We start from the raw sequence: 19,281 nt of genomic DNA on the forward strand, positions 1-19,281 counted from the left end.
GGAAGGTACAGCCTTCCTGAACCGCCTTCCACATATTCCTCCCTTGAACCTACCATTTTACCCCGAAGTTCAGAAACTCGGGTTTGTACAGAGCCTTGTCTGTTTCAGGAGCCAGGCTGTCCGGGCTCTGCAACAAACCTGCTGCCCAAAGTTAGGAGAGACATTGGGATCCATTTCAAAGATGTTAACACCCACACCTTCATCCATCAAATTGTTTGTAGACATTTGCTTTCCTCTCCTAATGTACTAACAAAATGTATCACACTGTCAACATCGAGGAGTTTGAGTAAGACAATGACTGACTCCTTTTCACCGAATTTCCAAATAAGATGTAAACATGCAGCTTTTGCTGAATATTTAAATTCCCCCTCAAAATTCTGCATTTGAAAGTTGAAATACTTAAAACTTGAAACAGTTAATGCAGTCTTATTATGATCCATTCCTTAGTGGTAAACAGCTTTCTGGATCTACAGCAACCTAAGGAGTAACTGAACTACAACAAAAAGGTACCACAGAACTTTTACTAAGATGACAAAATACTGCAGAGTAACTGTGAAACAATGAGCCAAACAAAATTACAAAATGAATTTATTCCAAAGCTGTAAGGGAACATTTACAATTCAACAAGATGGTAAACAGGTGTTTCCACAAGAACTCACTATGTTAAAATTAGATAGGAAACTGGAGAAAAATAATCTAACTACTTCTGAGGCCACAAGAACTTTGCACATCACCTCTGAAATACAGGAGTCACACAAAGAAAACTCACTCAAAATTCAGTGAGAATAGAAGCTGCTAGTACCTAGTTACTAGTCTAAATACAAGCTATGTTTAGGTTTTGGGATTACATTATTAAATCCCCTCAAAATACCCATTATAGCCACAAGTGCAAAATGACTTTTCCTTTTTTTCCCTCCCAATAGAAGCTTATTACATATCTAGTGCCTATTTTCAGAGTGACATTTTTACCTCAGAAATTTCTCCTTCAAAGCTTTTAGCCAAGTTTCATGATTTTAATGCCAAATCAGAGTTTAGCAGCTGGCATGTAATGAGAAATCCAAAGTCAGCTCACATGTCCTGGAATGTCCAAAATTTCCTACCTACTGTTCCAGAGTTAAGCAAAAACAGACTTTGAATTTAGCATCCTCAACAGATGTTTCTAACTTGGACATAATTTTGGTATTCTGGCCCTCTGATTGCTGATTGTAGTGATAAATATTAAAGAGTGTTAATGAAAACACCTGAATCAGATTCACAAGCAAATACAAATGGAACTAGGGTGGGGAGACATCACCTGTGGATGTCGCTGGGCAAAGAAAAGGAGGGTAAGAAGTATTATTCACTCTTCTAAAGCCTAAGGTATTTTACATCAACATGCTCTGGAACACTTAATTAAAATTCTTTTCCTGTTTTGACTTCTTTTTACTATATACTAATTCCTTTACAATGTTGAATGACCTGAGAAGTTAAAATTTTGAGTGGTGAGAATTAAAAAAAAAAAGCATTGTGCTCTTACATTGTATTTTCTGGGTGCACACCAGTAAATAAAAATCTCAAGTTGCTATGAAAAAAAAATAGCATGGAATTGTTAATTTTTCCACCTGAATCAAACTATGTAGCTGGAATTTTTCAATGTTACCCAAAATACAATTTTATTTATATATTTTTAAATGCAACTATTGGTTAAAAAAAAAACCAAAACACACACACACACAAAAAATCACAAAACAAGAAAAACCAACCAACCAGCCCACCCTCAAGTGCCAACTAATCCAGAAATCTGCATAAAACAGAAAAGAGCCAGAAATGCCTATGGTCCAGCTCCAGTCTAGGAAGCTTAATCACTGCATCAGTCTTTACCCATTCCTGAAATAATTTGTCATTTATAGTTTTGGTTTTTTATGCTATTAGTTTACTGAGATTTCACGGCATAACTATATGCACATATTCATATTAAACATTAAAAATTAATTTTCAAAACATCATATTTGTATTACAATGCACGGAGAAGAGTAAGATGTGCAAACCAAAAAATGCCACATTCTCCACATCTCTAAGTAAGAAGACTGCTTCATGCTACAAGCAGAACAGATTTCCAGCCATGTTGCAAACTTAAAAAAAACAGCATGTATTTCATTCAATTCAATTAAAGAAAGTAAATCAAAGCAAATTTAACAATGGTACTCTTCTCCACATATTGCAAAATATGGTTATAGATGAGGAAAGGATTACTTCAGCTGCTAAGCTTATCTAACACATTATTTCTGTTGTCATGCCTTTCCTGTCCATTACTTAATACATAAACTCGATTATATATTTCTGTTATGCAGTAGCTGACTTTTAGGTTAATATACAAACTGTCAAGATGCAGCTTTTGATGAAATATCTATGCTCTTTTCCAATTTTGAATCTTGAAGACACTTCAAAAGTAAGAACCCAAATCTGCTGACTGTAAGCATCCAAAAATACAGTTGCAGTTTCACTATGGACAAGTTGTAGTCCGTTAGAAAAGTAGATCATACATACAAAGGTATAAAGAACATTTAAGTCAGTCTCAATGGAAGGCAGTCCTTGAAGAAAACAATGCTCCAAGCAAACTTGCCGAGTAGCACTTTCACTTTAGCCCTTCAGGGGCATGGAAGATTTAGCAGTCTTCTCAGTAGATTCTTCCTCGGCTGCGACTGCCACGTCCTCCCCAGCCTCTTCCTCGTCCACCCCGGAAACCACCTCTTTGCTCTGAAATAGAAGTTGAAACTTTTCAGGCAGGTTTTATGTTGTATACAGATCCAAACTGAATAGCAGGATCTGGAGGTACTGAAGGGTAACTTCAGTCTCTGAGGCTATGCCTGCTTATGGACCATGAGATTGCTGAGTTATTTTCTGATGGAAAATGGACCCCACTAATTTTAAAAGGAGGTCAGGAGAACGAGCTCATCCAAATTAAGTGCAGCCTTTCTGCATACTAATACTGTGATACATAACTGTCCCTGTAATTTAGGACCATATTTGGGCCAATCCATCACCACAGAATTGAAAACTGGCTGCCTAGCTCTTCCTTCTGTTCAATAACACAATATTAACCTTGAGGTGTCAGTCTGACTTGCTACTAGTGATTTTATGGAACTATGGAAAACTAGAACTTTCTATCTGTCCTTTCCTATCTTTAACGTTATCATCAGCATATTATACTTTTTTCTGGGGCTGATATTAGTTACAAATCCTAGCTAGAGATGGATACCACACAAAATACTTGCATACTGTAAATTTAAAGTTTTTCCTTTCTCTTTTTTAAGAACCTATCTTATCACAGCAAAAAAATCCCAACAACACAAACTCTAATCAGTTTCTTTGGATTTGTTTGAAGATGTACCAAACCCTCATTCCCCCTTCATGATTTTTCTTCACGTACAGTCTTAAAATACAGTTTATATTAATCTACAGAGAGAACTGCATGCTGGTTTTAAAGGCCATAAAAATCAGACGCTGACTGATGAGGCTGAAGCATCTCACTACCAAGAAACAGTAGCAAGCAATAAAACATTTTTGGTTGAAAGCTTCCCAATCCTTAGATCTGCAGGATTACAAGCTTATCTTGAAAGACACAGGTGTGTCACCTGAAGTCTAGAATAAGAAATTTTCAGATGGTGTTATCTCTTCTCTTTGCTTTATGTATCTGCCAAAGCTTTATAATAGTTTTTCAACCCATGGGTGTGGGTGACCATTTGTCAAGTTTATTTGACCATTTACTTGCCAGAGGTAGGACCAATGAACCTACAGTAAAGACAGGAATTGGCTGCTGCCATTGCTGGTCCTAATCATTCAGCCTGCAACTGCTTTTGTGCTTCACCCAAAAATATGACTCGCAGAAAGGCAGATTCAGTGTGACTGGGAGCATGAGGACATAACTGTGTGTATGCACAGTGAACCTGGCAATTCCCAGAACTTCTGGATCAGGTCTGCAACATCACCAGTGGCTGTAATAGGAATGCAGCACAGGTCCAGTCGTATGACAGGAGGTGACCCAGCACTGCCATTTGCTGCAACTGGCCTGTTCAATGGGAAACCAGTGCACTGTGTGTCGTAACAGAGAACACAACAGTTCAATTACTAACTCTAGGTATTAAAACACTACTTAAATTTACTTGCAAATGACATAAGTTATAGGCTGGTGACATTCAAACACTGCCAATACATCAACAGCTAGGAAGAGACCATCACAAACAAAAATTCATGACAGTAGAATTTGATCTTCCATGAATGTGATATTTATTTTCCCCACCCCAAGACACAACTGTCACTAGACAAAGTTTTTCCAAGCTGCCTAACTTACCGTAAGAAAAACTACCCAGGTTACTGCTGTATTTTCCACTGGGAGGATTATATATTTGCCTGGCATCCCTTTTTGGTCCTGCTGAAGCTTTCTTTGGGGGTGAACTTGAGGTTGTATCTTCACTTGCTCTTTTTTGACTGACAGAAGAAAACAAAAATGTATCATTACAGCCCTATGGTGACAAGTACAGTAACAGTAGCTCAGCCACAAAGTTTAACCACTGGAAGGCAGCAGCAGCCAATGACAATGCCCTGAACAACAGTATCTCAAAAGAGTCTCCAGTTGATTGTCTTTAGTATCCCTAAAGCAGGACTAAGAGCATCACTCACAGCTACAGGATGGGTGTTATTTTTGATGTGAAACTTTTAGCTCACATTCTGTCTGTATTGTACAGACACAGCTTGGGAGAATAATTTTTACTTTTTACAAAATAAACCCCACTATTTTCTTTTATTGTATGAAGAACTCTTACCTTGCATCTGCCTTCTGTACTGGTTTCCAGGACAATGTAACTGTACTTTTGTAAGAAGGAGGAATGTGGAAGAGATCCTATGGATGCAGAATTGGACAGTTTATTCTACAGTTAAATTTATGTCAACTGCACTTCAAAATTTTAGCTACTTACTGAGACTCCAAAAAAACCACTTCTTTCCAATAATTTTAAATCCTTTAGTCCCATAGCAGAGAAAGAAGGCAGTAGAATACTGCCTTATCTGACTGCCTTTACTAGGAAATTCAAGTAGAATTTATCTTAGCAGAATAGTGTCTTACGCCGACCAAATACAGAATTATAGACTAGTTTGGGTTGGAAGGGATGTTTAAACACCATCTACTTCAATGACCCTGCAATGAGCAGGGACATCTTCCACTAGATCAGGTTGCTCAGACCCCCATCTAATCCAGCCTTGAATGTTCCAAGGAATGGGGCATCTACAGATAAAGTCCAGGCTTTCAGGCTCTCTCCTTTCCTGTGCACATCACGCATCTTACAATGAACTACAGTGGCTCTGGCTGGAAGACATCTGATATCCCTATGATGGTACAAGATAGGCTTCTCTATATGGTGGGCTGAGTTTTTGGTTTATTGTGGGAAGTGAGAGTGAAGAAAGAGAGGAAAAGTGGATTAGAAGAAATCAGAATGGTTTCACGGGCTCCAGATGAAAGTCTCTTTCTTGCAGCCCATCTCTTCTAGGTGTTTTGCAGAAACAGGTTCTGTACAGAAGCTTGCTTTGCCTCCTCCCTCCTTTTTATCTCCCTGCACCTGTTTGAACTATTCCGTACTCCCCACTGACACTGTAGGAAAGGGAAATAACAGGAAAATCCAGAGACCCCTAAAGAAGCAAGGTGGTCTTTTCCTGGGGACAACTAGTGCTGCAAGAAAGTGTGTCCACACCCGATCCCAAGACAATTAGCAGCAAAAGCTAAGCTGCTAGCACGATCAGCAAGATCCACCTCTCTTCAGAAAAAGTAAAGCAGCACCAACTCCGAGCTGCCTATCACCAACTAACACAATAACACAAAACAACTTGGTTTAAATCTATTTCTTTCTTCTGCATAGGTTACTCTGCAGTGGGAATTTAGTAATTCATAATGTGAGGACTTACCTTGATTAAAACATTAATGTTATTGGTTATTTTCAAGGCAACCACTTTGATCTTGTTCTGTAAAAAAAAACCAGACAGACACCAATGAGCATCTAGTAGCTTTATGTCAACCTCATTACATGAAGTAATAACATTAAACACACTGCTCTTCCTAGTTAATTGCTATTGTAATTAGTAGTAGTGATAGTGAAAGGTGTGTACACTTCCAAGTTTTTATTACAGCTGCTTTTAAGATTCTTGTAGTTTCACACTAACTAGTTGCATTTAATGTTCCAGTGTAGTTCCCACTGTGGGTTTTTTTGCTCAACATATGAAAATTTCCCCTTCAAAACAAAGCACAAAGCACAATTAAACCAAATAGATGTGGCTGCAGCGAGCAGCTGAAAGTTGAAATTAGATCATCTTCACTTGCAAAATGGAGCATAAGGTAACATGCACTTGCAATAATGTTAGCTCTATTATTCCCTTAATCTATTTGCATACTTAAAACTGACTGCAGCCTATTAATACGTACCAATGGTTCTTTCAGTAGGCTCAATTAGAAAAATCTGAATTCCTGAACAATTCTTACCTCCTCTGTTTTCAAAGCTTCTCCTGTTTTCCCTTGAAGTGCCAGACGAAGCTGTCGAATATACACCTGCAGCCCTCGAGCAAAATACTGTAGCCTAAAACATTTAAAAGCAATCCCTTAGTAAAATTTACATAGTCCTGTAGAAACAAAAGCATAAGCAAAGGGAAGTTGTAGTCTTGTTTCTTTCCCTTAAGGAAAAATGCTCCAAGTAAGTTTTTGATCAATTGAATTTAGCATCCAGACAATAATTCACACTTTAGAGTCAGAGAATTATAAAGGTTAGAAGAGACCTACAGCATCAGCTAATGCAACTGTCACACCTAAACCATACCCCCAAGTGCCACATACAGATGCCTCTTGAACACTTCCTGAGACAGTGATTGCACTACCTCCCTGGGCAACTTATTCCAGTGCCCAACCAGTCTTCCAGTAAATTTTTTTCCTCTAGTATCTAATCTGACCCTTTCCTGGGTGCCACATAAGGCCATTTCCTTGTCTTTTCCATTGAAACATGGCAGAAGAGACCAACTCCTACCTCACTACAACTTCCAGTCAGGCAGTTGTAGAGGCCAATGAGATCCCCCCTGAGCCTTTTTTTCTCCAGACTAAATGGCCCCTACACCCTCAGACACTCCTCATGAGACTCGTCATGCTCCAGACCCTTCCCCAGGTCCACTGCCCTTCTCTGGACACACTCCAGCACCTCAATGTCCCTTTTGAAGTGATGGTCCCGAAACCAGATACACCATTCGAGGTGAGGCATCACCAGTGTCAAGTACAGTGGGACAATCACTGTCCTGGTCCTCCTGGTCACATTATTCTTGATACAGGTCTGGATGCCATTGGCCTTCTTAGCTACCTGGGCACACTGCTGGCTCATACCCAGCTAGCTGTCAACCAGCACCTCCAAGCCCCTTTCTGCTGATCAGCTCTCAAGCCACTCTGGCCCAAACTGCAGTGCTACATGGGTTGTTGTGACCCAACATTCCACCTTATTAAATCTCATGCAGTTGTCCTCAGCCCATCCAAAAGCCTCTGCAGACCTTCCTACCTTTGAGCTGATCAAAACTCCCACTCAACTTGGTGTTGCCCACAAACTTACTGAAGATGCAGTCAATCTCCTCATTCAAGTAATTGATAAAGATGTTGAATAGGACGGGCCCCAGTACTGAGCCCTGGGGAACACCACTAAAACTTTTTAACAAATACCTTGTACCAGAACATTAACGCTTACCTGATTTTGAAATCTTTCAATTTCTCTGCATTCAGCTTGGCTGTGAGGAAGTCTGGAAGTTTGCGACCTAGCTGATGGAAGCTATACAATAAACACTCCACATAACTGAATTGCAACTTGGGCTCTTCATTGCCAGCATTTTCCCCATTTTCTGCTTCCTCTGGTGGGAGGGGCATATACTCCTGAAGAACAGAAAGGAAAACAAATGCATGAGACACATTTATGCTGACTGACTGCTCTTTCACAGTGTTTGAATTGGATGGTTTATCTGTGCCAACAATTTAAGAAGTATCCACCATCTCTATGCTAATAAATAAAGTACTGAGTAAAGTCCTGGTGCAGGTTGTTTACTGACACTTCTGTGACTCAACTCAGAGGAAATACTATGGTGGCACAATTACCACAGGAAGCAATAATGTACTGCACCAATGCTTCTGAAATAGTGCTGAATTTGCTTCAAATTGTCAGTGTAGATACAGTGTTTAATGACATCAACATGAGTCTCTCATTACTATGAAATTTAAAAAGAAGAAACACACATGAGTTTACTGGATTAAAAACATTATTCAGGTAACAGCTTTCTATCTACAAAGGCTTTAAATTGCAAAATTATATTCAACATTGTATCAGTGGACAGGCATATCTCTGAAATAGCCACTTCAGAAAAAGGATAAAGAGATGAATACATAAAAATAACTTGTTTTGATGAAAACTTAATTTCTTAGTGTTTTACATGAATAAAAATTGAATTAGTCTTACCAGTAATTTATCAAACAGCTTCTTCAAATTCGATTCAAGCTTTTCCATATCACCACAAAATGAACTCATTTCAGCGAGAAGCTTCAAAACCTACACATAAGGATAGCCAGGTTTTTGTGTGTTAACTGAAAGTACACAAGCTTAACATTCAACTTAAAATCAATTATCACATCACTATGGCTGGCACAGTAGAGGTCAGCTATTACAACTAAACCCCTCCCAAAACAGCAAGAAGGAATTCAAGGAAGAACATGCCTAATTTGTTTTTCCTGTCTGTAAAGAGAAACACAGGTTTGTGTGTCTAATCCCAACAAGCATTAGTCAACAAGTAAACAAAACTTAATCTTCCACACCTGCAGCACAGCTCACCTTCAAGTGAGAGCCACAGAGATCTAACTGAAGCCATAGCACTGATTAATGTAAACAAAATTACACACATTAAGCCACTCCCTTAGGAGGCTAAATTAGCCCAAACTATGCAACCATCATTTCAATAAATGCTATGTGCTTAAAAAAATTGAGAGTAATATAAAAACGATTACACTGATCTACTTATTCTACCTTGCTTCAAAAGCTTGGGACAGATGACACATGCTTTAAAAGGCAATGCTCAGTCATGCCTCAAGGGAGCAAATGTTTTTTCTAGTGCAGCTACTTTTCCTACAAGCCAAGAAATGAGAACTACTTGAGGAAGCAGCTTATGATTTTTAAAATAGCTGTCTTTATCTAGGATGGTTATTTTTCACTATTTGGAAGACATTTTAGTTTTGGCTTACCTCTAACTGGATATCAAGACCCTCCACTAGAGTAGTCAAAGAGCTGAGGTTTGGCAGAACATGCTCACAGAAGTAAGTAACAAATTTTGTGGAATGAACATTTTTCTGAAAAAAAAACCCAAACCCACAAATAAACCATCACACATCATTCATGTTACTCTTGAGTCTGAAGGGGCTAAGTGTTTTTCTTCCATCACCCCTCCACCATTATAAATGCCCACCTCACAACTGTACCTTAAAGCTTTATTAAACTTCCCTCTTATTTCTAAGACACAGACCTCCTTGTAGGTAGCCTAAATTCAGAGGATGTCCCCAACAGCAGCTGTAAAGATTGCTTGCAACCCAAGAATAGGCCCTTAAGCTCTGCAATTGCCTGGCACTAGACTTGAAATAATAAAATTCATGCAAAATAATGTGAGAATCCTGTCGTAATTCACTGTAACTGTAATCTTAAATTTGAAAAGAGAAGAGACTAACACAAAATATCGTTGTAGTTGGAGGCTGTAAGGATGTTTTCCAACATTTGGATACATTAGAGGTTAAAAATAGAGAAGTACTGATTTGTGGTCTTTCAAACATAATCATTGGGAACACCAAAGCCAAGCTCCAACCATTAACTTTCCTCAGTAGTCCTCATGCAAAGCAAACAAATACGTACTGAGAACAATGGTACTGCCTGCCGAGTGCACTGCAGAAGTCTGTCCACACAGTCCGTATCTGATGGATTGAACGTTTGTTCCAGGTCAGCCTGTTCAGCTACCAGCTCCACCAGTTGCTGCCTCCCACTGACTGTCTGTAAGCTTTTTAATCCAGACAATATTTTCATGAACAGAACAAATTCCTCGCCTGTCACATCTTCCAGAACCTTAACAGAGAAACAGAAAACATATTTTTGTGGTGGCAATTTGCAAACCTCCAAGTCAAACCTACCTGATTTGAAAAGGTAAAGTATGCAAATATTTAGCATTTAGTTATTTCAAAATAGAAGTTTGAAGGAACATATAAAAACGTTTAGTATAATTGAATGCACCTACAAATCAAAGCAACTGTCATCAAGTTGTGCATAGGAAACAATTTTTTTAACTCTAAATTGAGAACAAAGTCCTATCTAACAAAAATAAAATCCTTCAGGCGGAATAAATGTTAAACAAGTATCTAATCATTATTGGTTATTTTAAAATTTTTGCATCTTTCTCAGCTTAGGGAATGCATGGAAATTTCCTAAGATTCCACAAAGACAAATGCCAAATGTTGCACCTGGGATGAACCAACTTCCTTGCATCAGCACAGGTAGGGGACTGACTGGCTGGGGAACTGCTCTGCTGAGAAGACTGAGGTTTCTGGGTGACAGCAGGCTAACACAAGTGACAGCACCATACCTTGGGTGAAAAGCAGTGTTCTGGGCTAAGGACAAGAGCACAGACTAAGGGAAACAAAAGGAACAGAGGATTGACAGGTCCTTGGCTGGGCTGTCATCACATTCCAAATGTGGAATACTGCACCTAGTGTTGGGCTCTCCTATATGAGGAAGTGCTTGATAAGCTTTAGGAAAGCAGATCAACAAGGTGATCTGTGTCTAGAGCACATGAGCTGTGAGGAGAACCTAAAGCAATCAGGCTTTTCCAGCCTAAAGGAAGAGAGCTGTATGTGGGTGGGGCAAACTAACTAATCTTCCAACTTCAGAGCAAGACATCACCCATAGCAGCCAGGTTCTGTGATGAGGTGGACATGGTCAGAATGAAACAATGACACAAAACTAAAAGGGGAGGTTTCAACAGGATAGAGGGGGGGAAAAAGATCTCTTGCAGACAATTGAACATTGAAGCTGGTTGCCCAGAGAGTATAGGAACTCTCCTTTGTTAGAGGTTTTCAAAACCCAACTGGAAAAAGCACAAAGAAGTCTGATCAGAATTCAGCTGAGCATGATTCACTGAGCTGATCAATCTCTCAAAGATCCTTTCCGATGTGAATGATTAGGTCCAATTCTAATCAAAGTCACTCTTACAAAATTACAAGAGCCATGGTTTTAACATTACCACAAGAAAATGCTGCCAACTTTGGAGTGTATCAGAATAGGTAACTGCAAGATCAGATTTGTACAATGCTCAAACAGACCTCCAAAACAACACCAATGATAAGGGATGGTTGAACAATACTTGAATTTGAACTGAAATCAGACGCTCACCTTCTTTGATTCAGTCAATATGAATTCCTCCACCTCCTTTGTCATCACTTCCTCTGGTAAGGTTTTCAGTTTTGTAGAAAGGAACTTAATGGCTCGCTCTCTCACAATATCCTCTCCCTGAAGAATCTGACTGAATAAACCTCCCAAAGTCCCTGAATGAAGAATAAATTGGGTAACACAAATTATTTTAGAAGTTGTGACCTGGACCTTTTACACAGAGGAAGAAGTCCCTCCTTTTAAGATCCTACAATACATTTTAAAATAACTGCTATACTAACTTTTTTAAAAAAATTACAATTTTCACATATCTTGACATAAAAATTCACACTCTTTTATTAGTCTGCATAATTCAAATACATAGTTATTAAGTTCAGTACTGTTTGCAAAACCAAACAATTAGTGTGTGTCTCACTTTTGCACTGTACTAGGAAGATACAAAATTGAGTCCTATACTCATCCTACTACAGACTGGCAAATATTAATAAAAGCCATGTATATAAAAACGTGTCCTTTACCTTTAGCATCCATCTTAAATATACTGAGCAAGGCATTGTTCACCAAATTGAATTCTGCAGAATCATCTGGAGAGAGAAAAAAAATTAATATACATAGACTCAAAATGGAAAGGTAAGAGCAGAAAACCAAAATGGCTAACATTGCACAAGAAGTATTCTGTCTTCAGCATTTACCTATAAACAACATAACCTGTATTTTTAAAAACTATTAGACTGAGGAAGTTCAAAACAATGATTATGGAAGCTGAAAGCAAAAAAAAAAAAAAAAATCAAAACTTGAAGGACTGAAAACTTGAAGGGAAGTTATTAATCTATATATTTAGTTATTTTAATAAACAAGCTAACTTTCACTTAATTTATGTAAAATACGTAGTTATTTATATTTAAACTCTTAATTAATTTACAGTATTTCTATGTGGCAGGAATTATTTCTCTCTTAAACTAAATGGAGAAATGCATAAATCTCAGAAAACCCAAACCTATCTTAATGAGAAGCCCAGAGTCTTAACCATGCAGTTTTAATGGAAGTTTGAACACCTAATATTTAGTACTTTATAACTTACTGAGATTAAATGTATATTAAATTCTGAATTTACCCCCAAAGTATTTATTTTGCACCAAAAGTACAACTGTGTGGAACAAAATGCCCTCAGGCCATTTCAGGTTCTAGAAACTGGATCAGAAATTCAGTAACTCTTTTTCAGAAAGCAATTTGCTGCAGTCCATAACTGGAAGGTTTCCCCCCTCTTGCCTTTTTCTACAGATGCTTTCAGAGAACTTGAATGAAAAAAAATTTGTTTTATTTAAAAGAAAGATTTTTTGTTTCAATTAGAAAAATTAGTGCCCTTTCAGCCTAACTGTACAGCAAATATAAAACAGGCGAAAACACAAGAAGGACAGGTACAGCACTGGGATAAATTATGAATCAATGAAAAATGTTTTACAGAACCAAAACTGTATACATATTTAGGTGTGACATGAGGAGATCAGCCAGGATATGTCTCTTACCTGACTGCAGAAGCTGGGTCAGTATGTCTGCTACCCGAGGAAGATTATCTCCAGTAGCAAACTGAGGCAATTCCTTGATTGCTTGTCGACGGATCTGTTGAAATTGTCAATAACGTAGAAATTAAAAAATTTTAAAAATTTCAGGAATTACATAACACCCCAAATCCCCGTATTTTGACATATTCATGAAGAAAATAATGTATTTTTCTTAGAGCTAGGCAACACTGGAGAAAAACCAAATTCACACAGCACTTTTGTTCACAAAACCATTCATATGATCGACAAAATAAAGGCTGGAATGTGCGTTATTAAGGAGTTCTATTTGCTGACAGGAAGGACAGTTCTACAGTTGTGCAAATGGCAGGGATAAGCTCTAGGGTTTGTTCCCAACACTGAAAAAAATCCTTCAATAATCTGTCGAAATCCTTTAAGACCTGATAAACAGAGATGCTTCAAAGGTACAGCTTCTACCAGTACCAAAGAACCAGCATGAAGCATCTCAAGAAGCACAACAGTCAGAATCACATCCCCGTGGTTCTCAGGTGCAAACAAGATTCTGTCTCCCAGCAGCATTTATTCATCAGAATCAGTTACCACAAAGTGCCCTTTGATAGGAAACCATGTGAATGCTATTCAAATAACTTCAAATGCTATTCAAATATTCAAAGTTTCTTTCTACAGAGTTATTCCTTTGATCAGTGGTGGGAGCTAAAAAAGATAAATGAAAACTGATGCATCTTCCCAAACTATCACACAATGAATTAAATGCAAGACTACAATTAAATTTATGTTTTCCAAAGATCAACCTTTTTCTCCCAAAAGACACAGACCATTAAACAAAAAGAGAAAACAATAGCAAAATATAAATTCAAAGTATCAACTTGCTACAAGGCTCTTATTCTTACAGAAACATCTTCATCCTCGCAGAGGTCCAACTGGGCATTGATAGCTGAGTCAGCTAACTCAGGAAAATGCTTGAAGAACTTAGGAATAAACTGGGCTGCAAGTCTCTTCTCCTTGGCACCTCCTTTCACACCATCCAAGATCACCTGGTAGGCATCCTTATGCTGAAAAAACAAAACCAGAATACATAAATGGAAAAACCCTGGGTTATTCTCAAAACAAGGAAAGACTTTTTTCTCCCATTCTCTGAAACTATTTAAGTGAACCATATTATACAAGCTTCTTACAAAGGAATATATTTTTCTCTTAGACTGATATAGCCATGCCAATTTGGCAATATTTGCCTCTCTTGCCTGGCTTTTACTGTTATTCTGGCTTCTGTCAGTTCAAGTGTGTACCGCTCCAGCTGCTGGCCCTACACCTCTTGCACACTGTGATTAGATTAGTGCAAGGAATTCTGTGATCCCTGCCACTGAACTTGGCCAGTTTTTCAAGGAGTTTCTGCCTTTTGTATGCTCATGTATTGTCTCTGAAGTAGAGATTACTTTTCCCAGTAACTGTGCCACTGCAGTGGATCATGAATTCTTATTAACATATATGGTGCTAAAGTATCTTTGGTATCTATTCAGGTAGTTAACTTCACTTGGAATCTCTGGTTATCGATTCAGGTAGTTAATCTGGGATGAAACACAGTGCTTGGAAGAACTGTTAAGGGAAACTAGATTAAAAAAAAAATCCCAGAAACCTCCAGTTTTAACTATAGAAATATATATTCCAAATACAGGAAGAAACACTTCCACAACAGTAAAATTTTCTCTAGCTGCTCCAACTAGAATCACATAGGTGCTTCTGATTCTGTGACTGCAGGAACGAAACTTTAAATTAATTGAAGTTTTTGTTGTGTGTTTCTGAAATAGAAGTCAGCATTATTAGGATACTAGCAGAAATCAGGAACTTGTAAGATTAATTTTCCTCATGGTTGTGAAAAAGAATGCTTAAAACAGCTTATTCTACTTTGAAAAGCAACCCTGACAGCACAGGACACTTTCTTTGCTTTATTTACATTAAATTTCCCAGAGCCACAGAGATACGTGTATCACCACTACGCCACATGAAAGATGTCCCATAGCAAATACAGACACTGATTTACAAAGCAGCACACTGTATTAATGCCCTCTAAAGCAAGCTGCATTTTAAAATTTAGTGCCCATGCTCCTGAAGCACTCCCTACAGTTTGTTGCTAGCTGTGTTGCCAGAATCTGGAGTGGGATACAGATCTGATGAAAAACAAGCAGTGAATTAACCAGTTGCCTTTCAGCTGAACCACATCATCACCAAGTTCACTCTGTAGCTGGGCCAAAGCAGTGGACTCAGCAGCAAAGGCAGGAATGAGCCAGCACAAACTAGCAATGAAAACACACATCAGTACAGACATGGGTTCTCAGGCTGCATGTTAAGAGCAAGTTCTGTTGTAGAACACATAAGATAAAACTTAATACATATGAAAAAGCATTCACGCAGCAATGGAACAGAGTAGCCTGTGTTCCCTGCATTTGTGTTCATGCATGCTAATTACTCCTACCATGTAGGCAAAATACAGTTCAGGCAGGAGCTTGTTTTATCTGTACCTGGAGGCATGGAATGCTCTAGAAAAAACACAGGCAACTACAGATGCAGTGTGATCCTTCTGTTTTGTGCATTCCCTTCCCATCTGTAACAAAGGAATGTCCTAAGCTGGATATTAATTGACCAATCATCCATTAACTTCTCTAGGTTAGTTCTTGAGTCAATTCATACCCTGCACAGTGTCCTGTGCCAAGTTTCACAATGCGTTATGAAGAAATGTTTGTCTTCCTCTTTATTTTCAGCCAGCTTCCCAATAGTTTTTTTCAACTTCTCACCTTCATTCCACTTGTGGACACCTCATACCTGAGCCCCTTTCTCAACTGCAACACTCTTTTACAAGCTCAGTACTTCTTTTGATACCATAACTTCTGGTAGTCCCCATGCCCATGCTCAATACTTCTTTATTTGAGACAGGGTGACCATGACGTTTTGCAGTAAGAGATCACGTTCATGATGTTGTTAAGAGATAATAAAGCACTAAGTGAGATAAAACTGATGAACAAGGAACAATTACTCATGGCTTCTCAGAATGCAGAAATTGGAGCCACCAAGCAAGATTATGAAATGACAAATTCAAAGAGGTAACTCCGTCACAAAGGTTAACAAAACAATGAACTGTTTTAGCACAGAACACCAGAAGCCAGAAGCACACTCAGCTCAACAAAGCATCAGGAAAGTTCACTGAAGAATAACCTCACAAGCTATGCTTGTTACAGAGACACTTCCTCTGGTTCTGGGAACCCAAAAGCTGGAGAGGGGCAAAGCTGGGAGAGTGTTTTAGGAATCCCCACTCTATACTTACCCTCAGAGGTTCTTACACACCTACCCTGTCACAGGCTGCATTTCTTAGCCATGCTGGAGTTTGCTCTACCTAAGATGGCCATTCCTTCCTCACAAAAGCTACTCAAAAGAATCAAAGTGAGATGAACTGTGCATTTCTGAAGTGACATGGTAACAGCATGTTTTACTCTGCACCTCTCCCTGCATTTTATTTGCACTTTCTTTTTGGCTCTGAGGTGATGCTTTTGTTGGACTGTCTGCAAGGATGCTTTGTTTCACTAGGGCATAACCACAGAAGCAAAGTGAACGGACCTGAATTAAAACTAAAAAAAAAAAAACTTCAACATCCCCCTGCCCCCAACCAACCACCAAAATATTTGTTCTTTTAAAGAACTAAGTGACATTGTATAGCAGTGTTCTCGTTTAATTTACAATCCATGGTTAGATACAGATATGGCAAAACTACTTTCCTGCTTATTGACATTACAACCAAAAGGAAAAAAAAAATCTGCTTTTTCAGGGTGCCATTTGGGAAAATGAGGGACTAATACAATTCCAAAACTAGTTGTAACTAGTCATAATATTTATACTGGTAATATTCCAAGTAATCTTCTTTTCTTGAGTAATTCAATAATGGTATAAACAAATGGCAGATCTTGCCAAGATTTTACAGAAAAAATCTTCTTCAGTTGGGAGGGTCGACCTTACCTTCTTGCCTCAAGGAAGAAAAAAACAAAGGGCTACGGGCAGCTTTCAAACCATAACAGACTTCACTTTCCCTCAGCAAGCTTTTTAGCAAGACAGCCTGCCAGACGCCCTCCAGATCTGCAAGCGCGCCGGATCTGCAAGTGCGGTGTCAAAAGACATCAAGGCCCGAATTCGCCAGGCGAAACTCCTCCCCCCTCCTTTGAAAAAACAGCCTGACTCTAGCTAAGAGCCGGTCAATATCCGAGACGCCGCATTTAAAGGAGAGCTGCCGACACAACGCGGATGCTGCAAAAGCGACGGGAGCTACTACGGTCCTTGCAGATCCGCGGGCACGCTGCTCATTTCCACCCGCCCTGCGCCGCCGCCGGCCTGAGGAAACCCACCCCGAGCACAACCCCGGAGGATCGCCGGCTGTGCGGCGAGGCGAGGAGGCCCTCCGACGGCACCCCGGCCCGCGCGCCCCGCCTCGGCCCGGAACTCCTCGCGGCGGCGCTACGCAAGCCCGAGGCCTAGCGAGGCCTTGCAGGCCGCAGCCACACTGCACCTGGCCCGCCGTCTCCGTGGCGTCCGCCAGGATGCCGTAGTTGCGGTAGAGCTCCTCCACGGTGGGCATGGCGCGGCGGGGAAGGGGCAGAGCCGCCGAAACACCGAACCCGCCACTGACGCCGCCGCCGCCGCTCCGGCCGCCGCTCCCGCTCGGGCCGCGTCGTCAGCACCAGCGAGGCGCCAGTCCCGGAGCGGCCGCGCGCCGCCGCCTGCGCGCCGCCGCCTGGCGGTGGGCGGTGGCACTGCAGGGCCGCGACCCGCGGGCGCCAAAGGCGGAGCGGCAGCGGGAGCGGGAGCGAGACCGCGCCCACGGAGCGCCCAACGCGCCGCGCTCCTGCAGCGCCCGGCCTTAGCGGCTGCTCAACGAGCCCTGCGTTATCCGCCCCGCCACAGACTCGGGCCGGGGCCGCGCTACGGGGTGCGTTCTTGCGCTCACAGATGCGCCATGGCCTTCACCTCTTGCAGTTTTTTTTGTTCCCCCCTGCCCTCCACCCCCCCCCCCCCCCGGGTTTTTCTTCATACTCCTTCTCCTTCCCTTGATTGATGCTTTTCCCCAGCGCCTCTTTTCTGTATCCCTTTTTGTCTGTCCTACACAACTGCATTGGAAGATGCTCGGGAAGTGCCTGTTGCACGCTGAGCTCCTAGTACGAGACAGACTGCTTTCCTGTGATTTGGTGATTTGCATCTTTTCCTGCAGAAGAAGATGCTCCCTAATTCCAGAAACTGAAGTATCTGCATCTCATACCAACGAAGGCAGCATGTGTTCTTTAGGCTTTAATCGCCAAATAGAAATTGTGGCAAAAGTTTTAAGGCTGTAGCAGTCAGTGTCTTCTCCTTGGATATCAATATGCTTTAGCCTCCTGCAAATTTCACAGGCACTTAAAATGAAAGATGTGAATCTGAGGCTGATCTACACAAAGCACTGGACCTTTCTTGAATATCCTTCCCAGCAGCATGAAGGATGCTGTTGGAGGCATTTGAAGCTCCACCCTGTCTCCAGAGTCCATGCAGCAGGGATGGACAGCAGCATCAATCATTTACCACCTTCTTTTTCTCTATTCAGTGTTTTAGCCAATGGCAGTAGTGACAGCATCAGTCATCTTTCCCTCCTTCCTTGAACTAAGACCCAATGCCTTTACCTGTCCACCGGTGGATTCATGTCATTCCTGCACACTCTGACGGGGTCTGAGAGTGTGGAAGCTTGTGGCTGCTGTCAGATCCAAGAGAGCTCTAACCACATCCTGCCCCTCCATGTTCTTGTGGCCATCATATTTACCCGAAGTAATCTTAAAAGAATATGCTGGCTAATCTTAGTAGTGGGAATAAAATGTAACATGAGAGAAGAAATATTTTTAATGTCACAAAAGATCTGCATGCTTAGGAGAACCTCTCATTTTCTCCTAAGGGAGAAAATGAATAAGGCAAAGCTTCCTCAGGCAGCCTGGCAGATATTAAGAGATGTCAATCTCTTGTCCTCCAGCAGTTTCCAGGCAGCATTGCATCTGAATGCAGATTTTAGAATTCACTATAAGCATCTTTATCAGCACTAGCATGGCAAAATTTTACAACTTGGCCAGAATGGAGGAAAGATGAACATCTCATTAAACTACCTTTTACTCTCCCCTGCTGAACTTTTCATATAGATGGAGCTGCCTTATTATCTCATTTTCTTGCCTTTTTTTTTCTTTTTTTCTTTTTTTTTTTTTTTTTTGTCAAGAATGCTCTATCAAACTGTG

General features: G+C 40.3%; 1 protein-coding gene across 2 annotated transcripts; it reads right to left on the reverse strand.

The window, feature by feature from the left end:
- Positions 1 to 571: 571 nt before the first annotated feature.
- Positions 572 to 17,688, reverse strand: API5 (apoptosis inhibitor 5). 2 transcript variants are annotated; one of them, XM_053945468.1, is made up of 14 exons: positions 17,544 to 17,687; positions 13,888 to 14,049; positions 12,983 to 13,076; positions 11,975 to 12,040; positions 11,460 to 11,611; positions 9,933 to 10,139; positions 9,275 to 9,379; positions 8,499 to 8,588; positions 7,740 to 7,921; positions 6,506 to 6,599; positions 5,935 to 5,991; positions 4,803 to 4,879; positions 4,331 to 4,467; positions 572 to 2,736 (listed from the first exon to the last, which is right to left on the reverse strand). In XM_053945468.1, exons 1-14 carry the CDS (start codon positions 17,610 to 17,612, stop codon positions 2,657 to 2,659), a joined length of 1,572 nt encoding a protein of 523 aa, XP_053801443.1. In that variant the 5' UTR covers positions 17,613 to 17,687; the 3' UTR covers positions 572 to 2,656. The 2 variants fall into 2 exon arrangements, with proteins under 2 accessions (XP_053801443.1, XP_053801444.1); XM_053945469.1 differs by lacking the exons at positions 4,331 to 4,467; positions 4,803 to 4,879 and having other exon boundaries at positions 17,544 to 17,688.
- Positions 17,689 to 19,281: the final 1,593 nt, after the last annotated feature.

The sequence above is a fragment of the Vidua chalybeata genome, chromosome 6 (genome assembly GCF_026979565.1).
Source record: "Vidua chalybeata isolate OUT-0048 chromosome 6, bVidCha1 merged haplotype, whole genome shotgun sequence".
Taxonomy (NCBI): domain Eukaryota; kingdom Metazoa; phylum Chordata; class Aves; order Passeriformes; family Viduidae; genus Vidua; species Vidua chalybeata.

Coding starts and splice junctions, on each gene's coding strand:
- API5 (XM_053945468.1), bottom strand. CDS start 17,612: ATGCCCACCGTGGAGGAGCTCTACCGCAACTACGGCATCCTGGCGGAC. Junction 13,077..13,887: donor GCGAGGATGAAGATGTTTCT/GTAAGAATAAGA, acceptor CAATTTCAACAG/ATCCGTCGACAAGCAATCAA. Junction 9,380..9,932: donor AGGCAGTACCATTGTTCTCA/GTACGTATTTGT, acceptor TTTTTTTTTCAG/AAAAATGTTCATTCCACAAA.